Source organism: Ascaphus truei, chromosome 7 (genome assembly GCF_040206685.1).
Source record: "Ascaphus truei isolate aAscTru1 chromosome 7, aAscTru1.hap1, whole genome shotgun sequence".
Taxonomy (NCBI): domain Eukaryota; kingdom Metazoa; phylum Chordata; class Amphibia; order Anura; family Ascaphidae; genus Ascaphus; species Ascaphus truei.
Window position 1 is genome coordinate 24,338,443 of NC_134489.1, and position 20,496 is coordinate 24,358,938.

The following is a 20,496-nucleotide window of genomic DNA, read 5'->3' on the forward strand; positions in this document are numbered from 1 at the left end:
ACAACAGACGAGCTTGTGTTATGCATACCAAAATGTTCCTGCAGAGAGCGTCGCTCATTAGAAGGCACATATGATTTTTACACTGGGGGGAGTGGAGAACTAATCGCTGTACTGACACCGCATTGTATATGATGCTTTGCTGTATCAGCGCTGAAGAACATCACAATAACCGTGAGATGAAACTCACCCAGTCAACGATCAGTGTCTTCCCCACATTCAGCCGCTGCTGGAGGATCTTGGCCGCTATAGCCACGGAATTGAAGTAACAGAAGCCCCTGGAAACAGAGGATACAGATACGTTAACGAGGGGAGGGGGATTCACAAGACACTCCCCCACAGAGACCGAAGTAAAACCACAGCCACCCCAGAGCCACTTCAGGAGCAAAATCACCACCAGTGCGCTGTGCAGGTTGCCCTCCCATAAAGTGCCTCACCATCTCTATAAAACCCCAGACCGTGACCAGTGTCCATTAAGATCTCAACATGAAGCAGGGAGGCTCAGTACGTCCAACGCTCATGTATCCCAATGCCAGGAGGGCCAGTCTCCTTCCCTCTGATGTACCCCACAGACCCAACCCTGCCGTGTGGGTTTCACTTACATGGGCGTGCTCTCTTCTGCATGGTGCCCAGGGGGACGGACCACAGCAAAGCCATTCTAGGTAGAGAGACAGAAACATCGTGACCAAGATCTGTGCCAGGGAGAGAGATACTGACAGCAGAGAGATCGAAGTACACACAAAGAACCGGCAGAAAACACCCACGGGCTAAAATCTAGAAATACTCAGTAATGCATATCCCCGACCGCTATGCCACCTTGGCCACTATCCTGTTGATGTCTCAATTACCCCCTCACCCCCTGCAGGGGGAGATGCTCAGATCCCAACGCATTTCATGTTTTCCATAACTTTCAGTCCAATAAGGCAGGGGTGCACAAACTTTGTCTGCGCCCCCCTGCCTGCTCTCCACCCCCCCCCTCGCTTGCGCCTCCCTTACCTTTTCTCTGGAGTTTGCTGACGTCACAACGTGATGTGACCCCGCGGCGCCATGGCAACGCAACATCACTTGACACCGCGTTGCCATGGCGCCGCATCACCAGATGCCGTTGGAGACAAAATAAGGTATTTCCAGAGGCCTCGCGTGCTCCCCCGGCAGTTAATTTAAATGTTGTGGGGAAGAACGCGGGGCCTCTAAACGCCGAGCCGCCCCCCCTACCCGAAAATGTCACGCCCCCCAGTTTGCACCCCCCTGCCATAAGGTATGGAGTTTAAAAAAAAGAGACCAAAAACTGTTTTTTGGGTGACGGGGAAAGTGTTTTAACGGATGTTGAGGGATTGGGTTGACCCCTGGCTTTTTAAACAGTGGAATATTTTAATATCCGTTTAATTGTTGGATATAGGGAGTTATATAGTTACATAGCTACATAGTTGATAAGGTTGAAAGACATATATCCATCAACTTCAACTCATGTTAAATTTAGACTACAGATCCTTCCTTACCCTATATTTGTATTTACACTATTTTGATCCACGGGGCCATTTATACGAGTTCAACAACCAACATGGTTTGGAGTTTTGTCAAAATACATTTAAAAAAACACAACATATTGCTCCAGAACATGAAATCTGCTGCAGGATCTCACAGAAAAAAAGGAAATGGAATTTATACAAAATAATATTTTCTTGGTTCTAATAAGAGGAACGAGATGGGAAACAACCGAGAAACAGGCGCTTTAATTCCGTGATGAGGAATATAAAAGCATGACGTGTTCTCCCTGTATATGATGCGGTCTGGGCACTTAACTCCTCCCTGGGGTGCCTGGTTCTGTATATTATGGGTATATTTGGGATGCAGCACAAACCTTCAGCTCTTCTGACACCACCTTGGAAGCCAGTTCCACAACACACCCCACTGCCAGGCGGGCGGCCCCGGAGGAGTGCACTTCATTCCAGATAGTGTCACTATCAACCTGGGCACAGGAGAGAGAACAACTACTTACAGACCAGCAGAGAAAGGCAGAGCCAGGCTGTGCGTAGCAGAGAAAGGCAGAGCCAGGCCGGGCGTAGCAGAGAGAGGCAGAGCCAGGCTGTGCGTAGCAGAGAAAGGCAGAGCCAGGCCGGGTGTAGCAGAGAGACGCAGAGCCAGGCTGTGCGTAGCAGAGACGCAGAGCCAGGCCGGGCGTAGCAGAGAGACGCAGAGCCAGGCCGTGCGTAGCAGAGAAAGGCAGAGCCAGGCCGGGTGTAGCAGAGGGAGGCAGAGCCAGGCTGTGCGTAGCAGAGAAAGGCAGAGCCAGGCCGGGCGTAGCAGAGAGAGGCAGAGCCAGGCTGTGCGTAGCAGAGAAAGGCAGAGCCAGGCCGGGTGTAGCAGAGAGACGCAGAGCCAGGCTGTGCGTAGCAGAGAAAGGCAGAGCCAGGCCGGGCGTAGCAGAGAGAGGCAGAGCCAGGCTGTGCGTAGCAGAGAGACGCAGAGCCAGGCCGGGCGTAGCAGAGAAAGGCAGAGCCAGGCCGGGTGTAGCAGAGACGCAGAGCCAGGCCGGGCGTAGCAGAGACGCAGAGCCAGGCCGGGCGTAGCAGAGAGAGGCAGAGCCAGGCCGTGCGTAGCAGAGAAAAGCAGAGCCAGGCCGGGTGTAGCAGAGGGAGGCAGAGCCAGGCTGTGCGTAGCAGAGAAAGGCAGAGCCAGGCCGGGCGTAGCAGAGAGAGGCAGAGCCAGGCTGTGCGTAGCAGAGAAAGGCAGAGCCAGGCCGGGTGTAGCAGAGAGACGCAGAGCCAGGCTGTGCGTAGCAGAGAAAGGCAGAGCCAGGCCGGGCGTAGCAGAGAGAGGCAGAGCCAGGCTGTGCGTAGCAGAGAGACGCAGAGCCAGGCCGGGCGTAGCAGAGAAAGGCAGAGCCAGGCCGGGTGTAGCAGAGACGCAGAGCCAGCCCGTGCGTAGCAGAGACGCAGAGCCAGGCCGGGCGTAGCAGAGAGACGCAGAGCCAGGCCGTGCGTAGCAGAGAAAGGCAGAGCCAGGCCGGGTGTAGCAGAGAGAGGCAGAGCCAGGCCGGGCGTAGCAGAGAAAGGCAGAGCCAGGCCGGGCGTAGCAGAGAGAGGCAGAGCCAGGCCGGGCGTAGCAGAGAAAGGCAGAGCCAGGCCGGGCGTAGCAGAGAGACGCAGAGCCAGGCCGGGCGTAGCAGAGAGACGCAGAGCCAGGCTGTGCGTAGCAGAGAAAGGCAGAGCCAGGCCGGGCTTAGCAGAGAAAGGCAGAGCCAGGCCGGGCGTAGCAGAGAGAGGCAGAGCCAGGCCGGGCGTAGCAGAGAGAGGCAGAGCCAGGCCGGGCGTAGCAGAGAAAGGCAGAGCCAGGCCGGGCGTAGCAGAGAGAGGCAGAGCCAGGCCGGGCGTAGCAGAGAAAGGCAGAGCCAGGCCGGGCGTAGCAGAGAGACGCAGAGCCAGGCCGGGCGTAGCAGAGAGACGCAGAGCCAGGCTGTGCGTAGCAGAGAAAGGCAGAGCCAGGCCGGGCGTAGCAGAGAGAGGCAGAGCCAGGCCAGGCTTAGCAGAGAAAGGCAGAGCCAGGCCGGGCGTAGCAGAGAAAGGCAGAGCCAGGCCGGGCGTAGCAGAGAGACGCAGAGCCAGGCCGGGCGTAGCAGAGAGACGCAGAGCCAGGCTGTGCGTAGCAGAGAAAGGCAGAGCCAGGCCGGGCGTAGCAGAGAGAGGCAGAGCCAGGCCAGGCTTAGCAGAGAAAGGCAGAGCCAGGTGGGGCGTAGCAGAGAAAGGCAGAGCAAGGCCAGGCTTAGCAAAGAAAGGCAGAGCCAGGCTGGGTGTAGCAGAGAAAGGCAGAGCCAGGCTGGGTGTAGCAGAGAAAGGCAGAGCCAGGCTGTGCGTAGCAGAGAAAGGCAGAGCCAGGCTGTGCGTAGCAGAGAAAGGCAGAGCCAGGCCGGGCGTAGCAGAGAGAGGCAGAGCCAGGCTGTGCATAGCAGAGAAAGGCAGAGCCAGGCCGGGTGTAGCAGAGAGACGCAGAGCCAGGCTGTGCGTAGCAGAGAAAGGCAGAGCCAGGCCGGGCGTAGCAGAGAGAGGCAGAGCCAGGCCAGGCTTAGCAGAGAAAGGCAGAGCCAGGTGGGGCGTAGCAGAGAAAGGCAGAGCAAGGCCAGGCTTAGCAAAGAAAGGCAGAGCCAGGCTGGGTGTAGCAGAGAAAGGCAGAGCCAGGCCGGGCGTAGCAGAGAAAGGCAGAGCAAGGCCAGGCTTAGCAAAGAAAGGCAGAGCCAGGCTGGGTGTAGCAGAGAAAGGCAGAGCCAGGCTGGGTGTAGCAGAGAAAGGCAGAGCCAGGCTGTGCGTAGCAGAGAAAGGCAGAGCCAGGCTGTGCGTAGCAGAGAAAGGCAGAGCCAGGCTGGGTGTAGCAGAGAAAGGCAGAGCCAGGCTGTGCGTAGCAGAGAAAGGCAGAGCCAGGCTGTGCGTAGCAGAGAAAGGCAGAGCCAGGCCGGGCGTAGCAGAGAGAGGCAGAGCCAGGCCGGGCGTAGCAGAGACGCAGAGCCAGCCCGGGCGTAGCAGAGACGCAGAGCCAGGCCGGGCGTAGCAGAGAGACGCAGAGCCAGGCCGTGCGTAGCAGAGAAAGGCAGAGCCAGGCCGGGTGTAGCAGAGAGAGGCAGAGCCAGGCCGGGCGTAGCAGAGAAAGGCAGAGCCAGGCCGGGCGTAGCAAAGAAAGGCAGAGCCAGGCTGGGTGTAGCAGAGAAAGGCAGAGCCAGGCCGGGCGTAGCAGAGAAAGGCAGAGCAAGGCCAGGCTTAGCAAAGAAAGGCAGAGCCAGGCTGGGTGTAGCAGAGAAAGGCAGAGCCAGGCTGGGTGTAGCAGAGAAAGGCAGAGCCAGGCTGGGTGTAGCAGAGAAAGGCAGAGCCAGACTGTGCGTAGCAGAGAAAGGCAGAGCCAGGCTGTGCGTAGCAGAGAAAGGCAGAGCCAGGCTGTGCGTAGCAGAGAAAGGCAGAGCCAGGCTGTGCGTAGCAGAGAAAGGCAGAGCCAGGCTGTGCGTAGCAGAGAAAGGCAGAGCCAGGCTGTGCGTAGCAGAGAAAGGCAGAGCCAGGCTGTGCGTAGCAGAGAAAGGCAGAGCCAGGCTGTGCGTAGCAGAGAAAGGCAGAGCCAGGCTGTGCGTAGCTCTGCGCCTTTGAGAAATAAAGAGCATGACTTTCTGGCACTGAAGGGGGAAAAATAAATAAATAAATAAGCAAAACCTCCAGTTAACAAAAGCATCAGTGCAAATACATTATGTTTCATTTGTATACCACCATCAGCAGCATACAACGCAGCGCAACACAGGAGAGAGGACAATAACATTGTATAACAAAGAGTACATATAAGTTGAAAAGCTGAGATAACAGGAACATGAGCCCACCCCCCCCCCCCTCCCCACAAATTTATCAAGACCTCTCGGAGGAGGCACAGGACGGGCACGTTTCCCCAAACATCGCGTGAGAAGCTGAACTTAGCTCTGCCGCCCCCTACACAGCTCACTCCCCCCACCCACCACCCGATAGCATCTGTCAGCAATTATATGCCGGAGCCAATGTGGAGACACAAACTGCGTTAGAGCAGAGAAATATAAGGCAGCATGCAGCACAGGAAGAAATACTCACCCCAACCCCGCCACATGGGAGACGGACAAACATGGAGGTCAAAGAACCTGCCGGGGGAGAGGGGCAGGGTTAGGAGAGGGCGGAGTGCCACAGCACACACACTCGGGGCTTATTATAGGAAGCACAAAGCAGCTGGCAAATAATACCACTAATGTACAAGTGTAACTACACTAACACTCCCTCACTGCTCCTAAAATATTGTCAGAGACTATGGATATGAGCGCACAAGGTAAGGTGGCATGTGGGCAAAGCCGTGGTGGAGGGCGGGAAAGACCACGCTATATCTGTGCCAGCCCTGAGGACACTGAAAGCTCAAAGAGCAACTCACGCGGAGACCAAAGGTGTATTAGAATCCCATCCACATAACCATGTGTGAGGCCTGAAGGCCCCTTAATCAGGACAGCAACACACAAGTCATCACCCTACAGCCAGCCGATCTGAGACTAATGACTGCGTGTCCAAGCCCTGCTACAGAGCCCAGGCACACGGGAGCAGCGCAGACATGAAGAGATCAGGGTAGGATCTTACTATCCAGTTTTTGTCGGTTCAGTGGGTTGGTGCCGTAGAGTAAAGTATGAGCCTCCGAGTGGATGGTTTGCAGCTCCTCCAGCGTAGCTTTCCTGCCACGGATACACTACGGGGACAGAGGGGACAGAGGTCAGGGTGGTCTGACCGAAGTTAGAACCCATTCTCATTACACGCGTTCTCTCCAAACATATCCCGGAATAATCACATAAGAACTTAACACGTATGCAACACAACCTGCTCCTGCAGGGTTTGTCAGCTGCGTATTTAGAGTATAAGCTCTGTGGGTTAAACAAGGGGCGGCCAACTCTAGTCCTCAAAGGCCACCAACAGGTCAGGTTTTAAGAACATCCCTGCTTCAGCACAGGTGGCTCAATCAGTGGCTCAGTCAACAACTGAGCCATCTGTGCAGAAGCAGGGATATCCTTAAAACCTGACCTGTTCGTGGCCCATGAGGACAGGAGTTGGCCTCCCCTGGGTTAAACCAAGGAACCCCCAACGCAGTGAGCACCTCCAGCGAGAGGGGAAGTGACACGAGGCGCTGGCTACACTGGATGCCTGCACCCTGACAGACATTGCTCGGCTTTGCGACTGAGCGACATCGTATCCAGCAGGGACGGCCGGAGGAAGAGAGGAGAGAATGGGAAGCAAGGGGGCCTTTTTAGGGTGCGGGTCAGTCCCACTTTCTCACCTCACACATGCTGCGCAGACCAGTCTCTTGCAGCCTTGACCAGATGCTCTGGATCCTGCCCGCGTGCTCGGGGTGGCTATTCGTGTTGCCACAGCTGCACTGGTGCTTCAGCATCAAGGTGTCATACACGAGGCCTGCGGGAGGTTAAAGTCACTCTCTGTAGCTTCCAGCAGGCCAGCGTCCCCTCTGATATCCCCGACTCCCCCTCCCACACTTTCTATCAAGTACTGCACCTGTGGTGAACCTGGGCTTGTTGGGGGTCTCCTGCACAGACATAGGGAAGGAGGCGGAAGCGGGTGAGGACTGCGCCCGGGAGAGAGGCCGGTGCCCACTAAATGAGATAGCCAGGCCCGCTGCCTCCATGGAAGCCTGGTAGTTTCTCAGTTGGTGTATGCGCTGCTGCTCCAGTAACAGGGTTTGCTGCAATGACAGAGAGGTGTATACAGACCCCTGTACACAGGATGCAAGGCTCAGGTTCTCATCCAATCCTCCACTCCCACAGACACAGGCTGAATCATAGCACACAGTAGGAATGCAGGGTCAGCCCCCCTCCCGCCGTTCTGCCCTCATGGTCTGTACAACGGGTTCCAAATGAATCTGCCTCCCTGTGGCCTGCAGAATTATGTGGGGGGTTCCCTCAGTACCAGCAGAATTGATGGATGCGGGGTATCATGGAACCTGCATTCTTTGGGGTCCCCTGGTGCCTTAAGAATTATAGGGTGCGGGTTCCCTGGTACCTGTCTGAACATCAGATCCTGCTCTGCGTGCCTCTTGCTGTGCTCCAGATCCTGTGCGTCTTCCTCTTCCTCACTCTCCTCTCGCTCCTGCTTCACGTGCACCAGGCCCTGCTCTTTCTGTCCGGCTAGACGCTCCGTGTACGGTTCCTCGTGCAGTGCCTGGTGCTCACGCAGCTCCTCCTCCGTCTCCTCCGGGTGGCTCTCATGCTGCCGTGAAGCCTCGTTCACTTTAGGAATCATCTGGAAGGGGGACACGGGGCAGGGATGAAGGAGAGTAGGAGCGATGTAAGGAAGGGGTTAGGAGCGAGCAGGAGTGGTCTCCACACATGGCAAGGAGGGGGGGGGATCAGGGGCCATGAGAGGAGGGAGAGCATAAACATGCTCAGGGAGAAAGCGTGAGGGGACAAGCAGGATGTCACAGGTTGCACTCTGATAGAGGGGTCTCCCCTCACATGTGACTGTAGGAGCTGCAAGATCTGAGTACTGTATTCATAAGACATGAAGGTGACCGCACAGCGTGAAACCCTGTAGCTACCACCCTCCACTTCCTCCCCGCTTTGTCATTTAGGGGGAGTGAGAAGCTCGAAGACCTGCAACTGGAAACATCTCCTTCCCCATTGTCTTCCAGTGGGTGAGACCTCTATATACAAAGCACTTTTTTGAGGTAGTCCGATCTCCATGGAAATGAAACCCCCCCCCCCCCCCCCCCGACCGTCGCAGCATGAAGACTGAATAGACATGGTTCCTGGCGGATTGCCAGGGGAGAAGAGTTGACGTCAGGCGGTCAGTGTGATGAGGGGGCTCCGCTTCAGGGCGAGGGCTTTGTGCACTGTTCCCAAGCTGTTAACTCCTTGACTGCTGGTGGCACCACCAGCCAGAGCTTCCTAGAGCGGTTTCACCGTGACCGTCGCCCTCAGTCCTGCACTGATGTATTGGAAGCTCAGATGACTCCCTCACTGTACGTTATTCAGACACACACTCGGAGAGGTGGGGAGGTGAGAGAGGGACCTTGTGGGCTGCACACACCTTGTTGAGGTGCAACTGCTGCTGCTGGAACTGCTGCTTGTGCTTCTCCAAGAACTGCTGGTGCTGCTGCTGGATGACCAGGTGCTGCAGGGCGTGGGAGTTCTGGGGGAGCGGAGCAGACTGGGTGCGGCCCAGGGGGCGGTGCTGCCGTAGTTTGTGCATGGCGGGGGAGACCCGATCCGGGGACACCAGTGACTGAGCATGGAGAGGGAGGGAGCCCAAACCTGCAACAGGAATGAAGACTGTAAGCTCTGTGTGCGACTGGTACTGCTTCCAGCCCACTGCACAATGTCAGCATCGCCATGCATCAGACACTGCACCCTGGCTCACCTGACACCAGGGGGCTCTGTGTGCTGGGCTGTTCCAGCAGGACCATGTGCTGCAGGAGGGAGTTATGGGAGCCTCCGGCTTCCGAGCCGAGGTAAGGAGTGAGGTGTGCGGCCGGGAACAGGGAGAGGCGCTGCTGAAGCGTGGGCAGAGAGAGGCGTTCAGCGTCCTGCCCTGAGCTGCCCTGAGAAGAGAGAGATATGAGCATATCAGTGGGCAAATTTACAAACACACACATATGTATACACACACACAAACAAACACACACTATACCCAATCAACTTTCTGCCGTGACACGTTTAGCACTGAGGGCACAGCACACGCCCGACTGAACACTTGGCTAAGTACTCTCTCACACCTCCACTCTTCCGCTTTCATTCTCCCCCGAGGGCCCCATCCAGTGGAGCCGCTTCCAGCAGCACTTACGTTGGCAGAGGCGCTAGCGGGCAGTCCCAGGGTGATGTTGGGTAAGGAGGGCGAAGTGTACAGAGGAAGCTGAGTCACGGAGCCCTCCCTGCTCACCAGCCTGTGAGCCAGTGCAGCCTGAAACAGAGAACGCACAGTGAGCAAGGACGCCGCACCTCAGCACACACATGCTGGGCTTGTCTCCAGCCGAGGATGGGACAGGGACGATACACTCACAGTGGCGTGTTTGGGTAAAACAACAGTGAATCCCGCTCAAGCAATACCCGGGACTCACGGTTCTGCTCTGTGCACATTCATACGGTCACTTCTGTGATCCCAGGTTTCCTGCATGTTTACAAGCAGCTCAGTCTGTGCTGCACACGCGCGCACCTCATGTGTTACCCCAGTGATTCCCAACCAGGGCTCCGTGAAGCAGTCTCAGGGGTTTCTCCTATGGACCACAGACCCCCCCCAATCCCCTCCTGGGGGTAGGGTTTTTTGGTTTGTATTTTGTAGGGTGGATTGAGTGAGAGTGGGGTAATTGACGGAAGGTAGGGGCGAGTGAGAGAAGAGAGGGGGGCGGGAGGGAGTGAGTGAGGAAAAGAGGGAGTAAGAGTGAGACGCAAGGGATAAATACGTGCGAGACGGGAGGGGGGAGAGTTAGTGAGATGGATGGGAGAGAAATACATGGGTAGAGGGTGGGAAATAGAGGTGGCTCGTGGGGTGGGAAATAGGGGTGGCTCGTGGGGTGGGAAATAGGGGTGGCTCGTGGGGTGGGAAATGTTGTGACTGACCCCTGTCAAACCTAATATGTGTCAGCCAGATAGGGGTTCCCCGAGATTTGTCTAAATACTTCAAGGGTTCCTCCAAACAAAAAAGGTTGGAAATCACTGTGTTACACACGGCAAGGCGTTCTGTTGTAGACACGCACGGTTGTTCGTACCTCTGTGTGAATGCTGCCCATGGGGCCGCAGATGCCATTCTCTGTGCTGATGTTGCTGGAGCTGTTGTTGGGAGAGCTGGGGCCAGAGCCGGGAGCGCTGTTACACACGGAGTCTACAGGAACACATATGGACAGTCAGTGATCACACGTTACTGCGTGGGGATGTGTGTGACCACGTGTCACTGCGTCGTATGTGTGTGACAACTGTCTAGCTGTGCCTGTGCCTTTCCATGCAAGCAGGAGTGCGCACCGATGCACAACAGCCTCTAGGTGGAGCTGTTTAGTACGAGTTTGACTCAGCAGAGGCAATGGGTGTGGCCCTCACATACACACAAGGGCCATGTGTCACCCGGCAGCAGAGACCAGGAAATGAGAGGTAATACTGCACATGTATGTGTCCGGTATTATCTCTCTGGACATAGTGACCTGACCGGCTTGGGGGGCCGCGGGATTTCCCTGAGCAGGGAGAGAGCAGGGCAGCTTCCTCCTTCCTGATTGGCAACATTACCAAACAGCAGCCAATCAGGAGGGGAGGTAATGAGCCTGGGGGTGGGGCCAAGGAGAGGAGGAAACAGCATGGAGCAGTGAGGTGTGTGTGTGTCTTGAGTGCGTCACCCCTTTCACCATTGTGTCCAGTATGTTTGGAGACTCCACCTGGCGACCCTATCAGAGTCCCAACTCCCAAGTGCCCTAGATGGGAGTAACAGGGACCCCAACGCTCCCCTGAGGTGCACATGTGAACTTTAGGCATTGAGTGCGCTCTCACTGCCTGCCAGGTTCTGCATGAAGTGTCTCTTTGAGCTTGCTCCTTAGAACAGCCGTCACCTACCTGCCATATCAAGAGGACGCTTCTTCAGGGTGCCGACCCCGGGGCCATCCTTCCTGCGCAGGAGAGGGCTGCTCCTCCGCTCTGCCACCTTCTGCTTCAGCCGAGAGCGCAGCTTCAGATTGGGTTCCGACGCTGGTGAGCACAAAGCACAATAAACGTGGGTTTCCGCACGGGAAACTCGAAGCAAGAGATCTCATTCATAGATTTATTTTTTTATCCTGCGATATTCAATGACCGGCAACTCTGTCGTTCCTAAGAGAGGCGCAAACACATTTACACGTTCAATTTGACTTTGACTTTTCTCTTAAATCCTCATAGTATACAATTATACACAGCTAAATAATTCCATATAATGTGCGTACACCCCAAAATATCACAAGTAAACGGATACCGCCTCCGGGTGCTACTCGACAAAAGAAAGAAAGGCCAGACTAGAGGTATGGCATAAAAATGATATAAATACGTAGGTGGAAAGGTGACATGAATATAATCGAAGTGTGGGAGAAATGTATATTCATTGTACTGCAGGTTGTAATACCTCTTAGAGGGGAAGTTAGGGTTCTTTAGAGATGAGCACTGTCTGTACACCTGAAGGAACCTGTGACGTTTGGAAAGCACCATACACCATCATTTCATCTATGAAGAACTCCAATGTTGATATTACAACCTGCAATGAATATCTGTGCCTGATCCAAGCTGTTTTAAGTAGCTTGTCCCCCAACATCAGTTATTTTAAGCACTTTCAAGAGCTGCACACATGCAGTGGACAGACACAGAAAGCCTGAGCATCTCTCTGGGTGCCGCCTCTGAGCAATTGTAACCAGAGCTGGAATCTGAACATCCACATTAGCTTCAAAAATCGATATCCATAAGACTGGTGAAAGCTTCCGATAGCACCTGGCTTACCCCATAGAGCCAGCACAGCCCCACTCCCTGCAAAGGACCACATCAAATAAATATACTTCTGATGCATTAATAATTCACAACCATTCCTGTAACTACTCATACAGCAGCGACAGGGAAGGGAGGGGGAGGGGAAGAAAGGAGGAGAGGCCGGGCGGAGGAAAAAGTGAATGGAGAAAGCAAAACAAGGGAATGGGTGGGAGGGAAAAGAATGAATGAGAGATGCAGTGAGAAGGGGAGCAAACGGTCACGGACAGATCCTGTGCGATAAGGCCTTGTAACTATCACTGATCACACAGGAAGAAACGGGAAGCAGGTACGGATCACGTCTGCCCCGCTTAATGCGAGATCTTACGTCTCTCGGCTTCCCTGTCCCCAACCCCGCCAGGTTTCACCCTGATCATCTCAGGCGGTTCTGAATTATTTGGCAAAATCCTCTCCTCTGAATGCGGTTTCATGCACCCACTACTCTAAACGGACTGATATATAAATACATGGTTATAAAACCCCCCCCATCAGAGATCTGAAGATGCAGTGATGGGAGAGAGGTGCGTCAGAACGGTCTGACCGCTGACCCACCCTACAGGTTACTCAGCAGCTCCCCCTGCAGGAGGTGGAGGAGCACAGCGCTCACCTGTCTTTCTCAGCGGGAAGTCATCTTTGGAGTCATACATTCCCAGCATGGGGTTGTGGTACGAGGCGGACACTCCTCCCTGAGGGGGTGGGCTCTGGTCCAGGGAGCTGTGTTGGGTCTTCCTGTGGGGCAGGAAGGGAGCAGCGTCGGGGGACAGCATGAGAAAGGGGGGGGATGAAAACTCAGCATCAGGGTAACGCAGGTTACTGGTCACGAGGAGACAAAGAAAACTGGGGCCCTGTCTCTCCCCAAGAGTCACAGCAGTTTCAACCCTCCCCATCTTCAGTCATAGGGGACTATTCCCTAAGCCGTAAAACCATTAACACTTACTTAACCAGATCCATTAGAATTGGAGTTAGCCATGCTTACCGATGTGTTAAATGATTCTGTTACCGAGTGCACCGTTTATCAGGTATCATGGGGTCTGGTCAGTTACACTATGCTGCCAAAACCAATTAACTGCCTTGTCCTGTTCCACCCAGATCATGCACCACCTGAGACCATCCATTGGGTTACAGTTCAAGAAAAAGGTTTAATGGTGGGGATTTTAAAAATGGCTCTCACCAGAAGCGAGGGTCACTGGACATGCAGTGATTCAGGCTCCGGTGAGCGAGCGCTTTCTTCTTATTCAGCACAAACTCCTGCAACTTCATTTTCACTTCTGTGCTTGCCACGGCACCTGCAATATGACGTGATCTATGACATCACCCCAGTGTATCGCACGCAATCTTCTGACTTCATAACCACAACTCTGTATCGCACAAAATGTATGACCTCATAAGGACTGTTCTGTACATCCCACGCAACCTGTGATGTCATAACCAGACTGACTCTCGCAACTCTCCCCGTGTAACGCCTCACAGAATCCTCCTCACTCACAGGAGGGACGTGGCAAGAGGCTCACACTCTTCCACTCACACCGCACACTATTACCTCGTCTCCTATTTTCCCCCCTCTCCCACTAGCTACTGCATGGTTTCTCTGTCGCCATCGCGCTTCCTTTGCACCCCTTTCCATGCCCCACCCCTCTCCCCCTATGCACCCCTAAGCATATCCCCTTCTGACTATGCTGCACACGCAGTCACTCACTCTCTTTGCCCTTCTCCTTGTTCTTCAGCTGTAGCAGCTTCTGTTCTCTCTGCTGTTTCTCCATCTCCTGCTCCTGACGGTGCTGCTCCAGCTTCCTCTGATGTTCCAGCAGCTCCTGCTGATGCTTCATAGCCAGGAGCTCCTGCTGTTGCTGCGCGGGGGACACACAGCCAGCTCAGCGCAGCTAGGAGACCACTGGAATACTTCTACAAATGTTTCATCGCGTTTCCCCTCCCCATCCCCTGGGTACGTGGGTCAGTCTCAACTCGTCATGTACCTGCAAATCCCCTTAGCATGCTCCCCTGTACCTACCTCTCATCTTAACGTGCAGCACCCCACTCGTTTAGCAGTAGCACCCAGCTCGTGTAGCAGTGCCCGCGTGTCCCACCCGCTCGTGTAGCAGTGCCCGCGTGTCCCACCCAGCTCGTGTAACTGTGCCCGCGTGTCCCACCCAGCTCGTGTAGCTGTGCCCGCGTGTCCCACCCGCTCGTGTAGCTGTGCCCGCGTGTCCCACCCAGCTCGTGTAACTGTGCCCGCGTGTCCCACCCGCTCGTGTAGCAGTGCCCGCGTGTCCCACCCGCTCGTGTAGCTGTGCCCGCGTGTCCCACCCGCTCGTGTAGCAGTGCCCGCGTGTCCCACCCAGCTCGTGTAGCAGTGCCCGCGTGTCCCACCCAGCTCGTGTAGCAGTGCCCGCGTGTCCCACCCGCTCGTGTAGCAGTGCCCGCGTGTCCCACCCAGCTCGTGTAGCAGTGCCCGCGTGTCCCACCCAGCTCGTGTAGCTGTGCCCGCGTGTCCCACCCGCTCGTGTAGCAGTGCCCGCGTGTCCCACCCAGCTCGTGTAGCTGTGCCCGCGTGTCCCACCCAGCTCGTGTAGCTGTGCCCGCGTGTCCCACCCGCTCGTGTAGCTGTGCCCGCGTGTCCCACCCGCTCGTGTAGCAGTGCCCGCGTGTCCCACCCGCTCGTGTAGCAGTGCCCGCGTGTCCCACCCAGCTCGTGTAGCAGTGCCCGCGTGTCCCACCCAGCTCGTGTAGCAGTGCCCGCGTGTCCCACCCGCTCGTGTAGCAGTGCCCGCGTGTCCCACCCAGCTCGTGTAGCAGTGCCCGCGTGTCCCACCCGCTCGTGTAGCAGTGCCCGCGTGTCCCACCCAGCTCGTGTAGCAGTGCCCGCGTGTCCCACCCAGCTCGTGTAGCAGTGCCCGCGTGTCCCACCCAGCTCGTGTAGCAGTGCCCGCGTGTCCCACCCGCTCGTGTAGCAGTGCCCGCGTGTCCCACCCAGCTCGTGTAGCAGTGCCCGCGTGTCCCACCCAGCTCGTGTAGCTGTGCCCGCGTGTCCCACCCGCTCGTGTAGCAGTGCCCGCGTGTCCCACCCAGCTCGTGTAGCAGTGCCCGCGTGTCCCACCCAGCTCGTGTAGCAGTGCCCGCGTGTCCCACCCAGCTCGTGTAGCTGTGCCCGCGTGTCCCACCCGCTCGTGTAGCTGTGCCCGCGTGTCCCACCCGCTCGTGTAGCAGTGCCCACGTGTCCCACCCGCTCGTGTAGCTGTGCCCGCGTGTCCCACCCGCTCGTGTAACTGTGCCCGCGTGTCCCACCCGCTCGTGTAGCTGTGCCCGCGTGTCCCACCCGCTCGTGTAGCTGTACCCGCGTGTCCCACCCGCTCGTGTAGCAGTGCCCGCGTGTCCCACCCGCTCGTGTAGCTGTGCCCGCGTGTCCCACCCGCTCGTGTAGCAGTGCCCGCGTGTCCCACCCGCTCGTGTAGCTGTGCCCGCGTGTCCCACCCGCTCGTGTAGCTGTGCCCGCGTGTCCCACCCGCTCGTGTAGCTGTGCCCGCGTGTCCCACCCGCTCGTGTAGCAGTGCCCGCGTGTCCCACCCGCTCGTGTAGCTGTGCCCGCGTGTCCCACCCGCTCGTGTAGCTGTGCCCGCGTGTCCCACCCGCTCGTGTAGCAGTGCCCGCGTGTCCCACCCGCTCGTGTAGCAGTGCCCGCGTGTCCCACCCGCTCGTGTAGCTGTGCCCGCGTGTCCCACCCGCTCGTGTAACTGTGCCCGCGTGTCCCACCCGCTCGTGTAGCAGTGCCCGCGTGTCCCACCCGCTCGTGTAGCTGTGCCCGCGTGTCCCACCCGCTCGTGTAACTGTGCCCGCGTGTCCCACCCGCTCGTGTAGCTGTGCCCGCGTGTCCCACCCGCTCGTGTAGCAGTGCCCGCGTGTCCCACCCGCTCGTGTAGCTGTGCCCGCGTGTCCCACCCGCTCGTGTAACTGTGCCCGCGTGTCCCACCCGCTCGTGTAGCTGTGCCCGCGTGTCCCACCCGCTCGTGTAGCTGTGCCCGCGTGTCCCACCCGCTCGTGTAGCTGTGCCCGCGTGTCCCATCCGCTCGTGTAGCTGTGCCCGCGTGTCCCACCCGCTCGTGTAGCTGTGCCCGCGTGTCCCACCCGCTCGTGTAGCTGTGCCCGCGTGTCCCACCCGCTCGTGTAGCTGTGCCCGCGTGTCCCACCCGCTCGTGTAACTGTGCCCGCGTGTCCCACCCGCTCGTGTAGCTGTGCGTCTCACATGCTCGTGTAGCTGTGCGCGCGTGTCCCACCCGCTCGTGTAGCTGTACCCGCGTGTCCCACCCGCTCGTGTAGCTGTGCCCGCGTGTCCCACCCGCTCGTGTAGCTGTGCCCGCGTGTCCCATCCGCTCGTGTAGCTGTGCCCGCGTGTCCCACCCGCTCGTGTAGCTGTGCCCGCGTGTCCCACCCGCTCGTGTAGCTGTGCCCGCGTGTCCCACCCGCTCGTGTAGCTGTGCCCGCGTGTCCCACCCGCTCGTGTAGCTGTGCCCGCGTGTCCCACCCGCTCGTGTAGCTGTGCCCGCGTGTCCCACCCGCTCGTGTAGCTGTGCCCGCGTGTCCCACCCGCTCGTGTAGCTGTGCCCGCGTGTCCCACCCGCTCGTGTAGCTGTGCCCGCGTGTCCCACCCGCTCGTGTAGCTGTGCCCGCGTGTCCCACCCGCTCGTGTAGCTGTGCCCGCGTGTCCCACCCGCTCGTGTAGCTGTGCCCGCGTGTCCCACCCGCTCGTGTAGCTGTGCCCGCGTGTCCCACCCGCTCGTGTAGCTGTGCCCGCGTGTCCCACCCGCTCGTGTAGCTGTGCCCGCGTGTCCCACCCGCTCGTGTAGCTGTGCCCGCGTGTCCCACCCGCTCGTGTAACTGTGCCCGCGTGTCCCACCCGCTCGTGTAGCTGTGCGTCTCACATGCTCGTGTAGCTGTGCGCGCGTGTCCCACCCGCTCGTGTAGCTGTGCCCGCGTGTCCCACCCGCTCGTGTAGCAGTGCCCGCGTGTCCCACCCGCTCGTGTAGCTGTGCCCGCGTATTCCACCCGCTCGTGTAGCTGTGCGTCTCACATGCTCGTGTAGCTGTGCGCGCGTGTCCCACCCGCTCGTGTAGCTGTGCCGTGTGTCTCACCTTCACATGCTCGTGTAGCTGTGCGCGTGTCTCACCTGCTTATGTAGCTGTGCGTGTCTCACCTTCACATGCTCGTGTAGCTGTGCCGTGTATCTCACCTTTACATGCTCGTGTAGCTGTGCGTGTGTCTCACCTGCTTATGTAGCTGTGCGTGTGTCTCACCTTCACATGCTCGTGTAGCTGTGCCGTGTGTCTCACCTTCACATGCTCGTGTAGCTGTGCGTGTGTCTCACCTTCACATGCTCGTGTAGCTGTGCGTGTCTCACCTTCACATGCTCGTGTAGCTGTGCGTGTGTCTCACCTTCACATGCTCGTGTAGCTGTGCCGTGTGTCTCACCTTCACATGCTCGTGTAGCTGTGCCGTGTGTCTCACCTTCACATGCTCGTGTAGCTGTGCGTGTGTCTCACCTTCACATGCTCGTGTAGCTGTGCGTGTCTCACCTTCACATGCTCGTGTAGCTGTGCCGTGTGTCTCACCTTCACATGCTCGTGTAGCTGTGTGTGTCTCACCTTCACATGCTCGTGTAGCTGTGCGTGTGTCTCACCTTCACATGCTCGTGTAGCTGTGCCGTGCGTCTCACCTTCACATGCTCGTGTAGCTGTGTGTGTGTCTCACCTTCACATGCTCGTGTAGCTGTGCGTGTGTCTCACCTTCACATGCTCGTGTAGCTGTGCGTGTGTCTCACCTTCACATGCTCGTGTAGCTGTGCGTGTGTCTCACCTTCACATGCTCGTGTAGCTGTGCCGTGTATCTCACCTTTACATGCTCGTGTAGCTGTGCGTGTGTCTCACCTTCACATGCTCGTGTAGCTGTGCGTGTGTCTCACCTTCACATGCTCGTGTAGCTGTGCGTGTGTCTCACCTTCACATGCTCGTGTAGCTGTGGGTGTGTCTCACCTTCACATGCTCGTGTAGCTGTGCGTGTGTCTCACCTTCACATGCTCGTGTAGCTGTGCGTGTGTCTCACCTTCACATGCTCGTGTAGTTGTGTGTGTGTCTCACCTTCACATGCTCGTGTAGCTGTGCGTGTGTCTCACCTTCACATGCTCGTGTAGCTGTGCCGTGCGTCTCACCTTCACATGCTCGTGTAGCTGTGTGTGTGTCTCACCTTCACATGCTCGTGTAGCTGTGCGTGTCTCACCTTCACATGCTCGTGTAGCTGTGCGTGTGTCTCACCTTCACATGCTCGTGTAGCTGTGCCGTGTGTCTCACCTTCACATGCTCGTGTAGCTGTGCCGTGTGTCTCACCTTCACATGCTCGTGTAGCTGTGCGTGTGTCTCACCTTCACATGCTCGTGTAGCTGTGCGTGTGTCTCACCTTCACATGCTTGTGTAGCTGTGCGTGTGTCTCACCTTCACATGCTCGTGTAGCTGTGCCGTGTGTCTCACCTTCACATGCTCGTGTAGCTGTGCGTGTGTCTCACCTTCACATGCTCGTGTAGCTGTGCGTGCGTCTCACCTTCAAATGCTCGTGTAGCTGTGCGTGTGTCTCACCTTCACATGCTGGTGTAGCTGTGCCGTGTGTCTCACCTTCACATGCTCGTGTAGCTGTGTGTGTGTCTCACCTTCACATGCTCGTGTAGCTGTGCGTGTGTCTCACCTTCACATGCTCGTGTAGCTGTGCCGTGTGTCTCACCTTCACATGCTCGTGTAGCTGTGCGTGTGTCTCACCTTCACATGCTCGTGTAGCTGTGCGTGTGTCTCACCTTCACATGCTCGTGTAGCTGTGCGTGTGTCTCACCTTCACATGCTCGTGTAGCTGTGCGTGTGTCTCACCTTCACATGCTCGTGTAGCTGTGCGTGTGTCTCACCTTCACATGCTCGTGTAGCTGTGCGTGTGTCTCACCTTCACATGCTCGTGTAGCTGTGCGTGTGTCTCACCTTCACATGCTCGTGTAGCTGTGCGTGTGTCTCACCTTCACATGCTCGTGTAGCTGTGCGTGTGTCTCACCTTCACATGCTCGTGTAGCTGTGCGTGTGTCTCACCTTCACATGCTCGTGTAGCTGTGCGTGTGTCTCACCTTCACATGCTCGTGTAGCTGTGCGTGTGTCTCACCTTCACATGCTCGTGTAGCTGTGCGTGTGTCTCACCTTCACATGCTCGTGTAGCTGTGCGTGTGTCTCACCTTCACATGCTCGTGTAGCTGTGCGTGTGTCTCACCTTCACATGCTCGTGTAGCTGTGCCGTGTGTCTCACCTTCACATGCTCGTGTAGCTGTGCGTGTGTCTCACCTTCACATGCTCGTGTAGCTGTGCCTCGTGCTGACGGGACAGCTGTTCGTGCTGCCGCTGAAACTCGGCGATAAGAAGCTGCCGCTGAATCTGCTGCTTCTGCTTTAGGGCCAGGAGCTCCTGCTGCAGCTGCTGCTCCCGCATGCTGGGCTCAGGCCCAGGGAGTGGGTATTGGGGGTCTAGCCGCAGGTCCATGGGCAGAGCGCTGGGGGCCACTTGCAGCGGCAGCGCAGCACTCACGTCAACTGCAGTAGGGAAGGAGACATTGATATACTGATACTGCAGACACCATTAAGACAAGAGCTCACATAATACTGCAGAATCCCCTCTATATTGAGTACAAGAGACCCTCAGCACACAGCTCCCGTACGGTACAGTGCAAGTAGCCTGTAGGAAGCCTCCTCTGAAGCTGTCCCATTTGTGAGCTTTTGTTGGGATCATGGGCACATCACTATCCCATGAGGCAACAAATGAAAGATGGTCTTATTTTAGCCCTTGCTTTGCAGAAGAGCCAGCGATGCAATGCTCGGTGCCCAAATATTACCTATCGAATCTTCATGCTCAGTGCTATTGAGATGCTGGTGACACAGCGTTTGCAGATGTGGGTCACTCAAGCGTGTAACGGGAACAAACCCCCGGATTGATACCCAGACCTGGACATGATCTATGGTGGCAGCTGTTGGAAAGTTGTGTTGATCGGAAGAGAGAAAGCGAAGCCAGCATGTGGAGATTGAGAGATCCGAGCTGGCAGCCGAGCCATGCTAGGGGGGGAATTTGCAACAATTGTGCCCCTGACGTCTGGTGACCCAGCTGCCGGGATGGGATGTACAAACGGCGGTCATCGTGTTCAGTGGCTAGTGCATCACTTGTGACGCTCGCCCATTCAGGACCCCCAATAAGCGCAAGTTGTTAGGGCGAGTTGAAAGGAAGGCGGAGGAGAGTGGGGTGAGTCAGGGAGGGGATCCGACAGACTAAGCCCTCCTGAAAACAAAGCAGGCTTCTCTTTTTCCCAGAAGCATACCCCCCATCCCTGGTCTCAGAGCTGCTCGTTTGGGTTCATCTCCAAGAGCTTACGAAGGCAGCCAGGGCAGTGACGTTAGCAGAGGCACAAAGGCTGTATTCAGGGTACCCACCAAAGCT

At 57.1% G+C, this 20,496-nt stretch overlaps 1 protein-coding gene across 2 annotated transcripts in view; it reads right to left on the reverse strand.

Moving 5' to 3' along the window:
• Positions 1-19,630, reverse strand: part of HDAC4 (histone deacetylase 4) — a 31,517-nt gene extending 11,887 nt beyond the window's left edge. The window contains exons 1-17 of one of the 2 annotated variants that reach the window (XM_075607375.1): positions 19,357-19,630; positions 13,698-13,848; positions 13,173-13,287; positions 12,609-12,730; positions 11,072-11,203; positions 10,243-10,355; positions 9,321-9,437; positions 8,898-9,078; positions 8,568-8,791; positions 7,542-7,781; positions 7,038-7,254; positions 6,805-6,938; positions 6,117-6,222; positions 5,589-5,635; positions 1,859-1,966; positions 600-655; positions 188-275 (exon numbers count right to left, since the gene is read on the reverse strand). In XM_075607375.1, coding sequence (XP_075463490.1) covers positions 188-275; positions 600-655; positions 1,859-1,966; positions 5,589-5,635; positions 6,117-6,222; positions 6,805-6,938; positions 7,038-7,254; positions 7,542-7,781; positions 8,568-8,791; positions 8,898-9,078; positions 9,321-9,437; positions 10,243-10,355; positions 11,072-11,203; positions 12,609-12,730; positions 13,173-13,287; positions 13,698-13,848; positions 19,357-19,551 — 2,346 coding nt within the window. In that variant the 5' untranslated portion in view covers positions 19,552-19,630. The remainder of the gene's footprint in view (positions 1-187; positions 276-599; positions 656-1,858; positions 1,967-5,588; positions 5,636-6,116; positions 6,223-6,804; positions 6,939-7,037; positions 7,255-7,541; positions 7,782-8,567; positions 8,792-8,897; positions 9,079-9,320; positions 9,438-10,242; positions 10,356-11,071; positions 11,204-12,608; positions 12,731-13,172; positions 13,288-13,697; positions 13,849-19,356) is intronic. The other variant, XM_075607376.1, reaches the window with a different exon arrangement.
• Between the last annotated feature and the right edge of the window lie 866 nt (positions 19,631-20,496).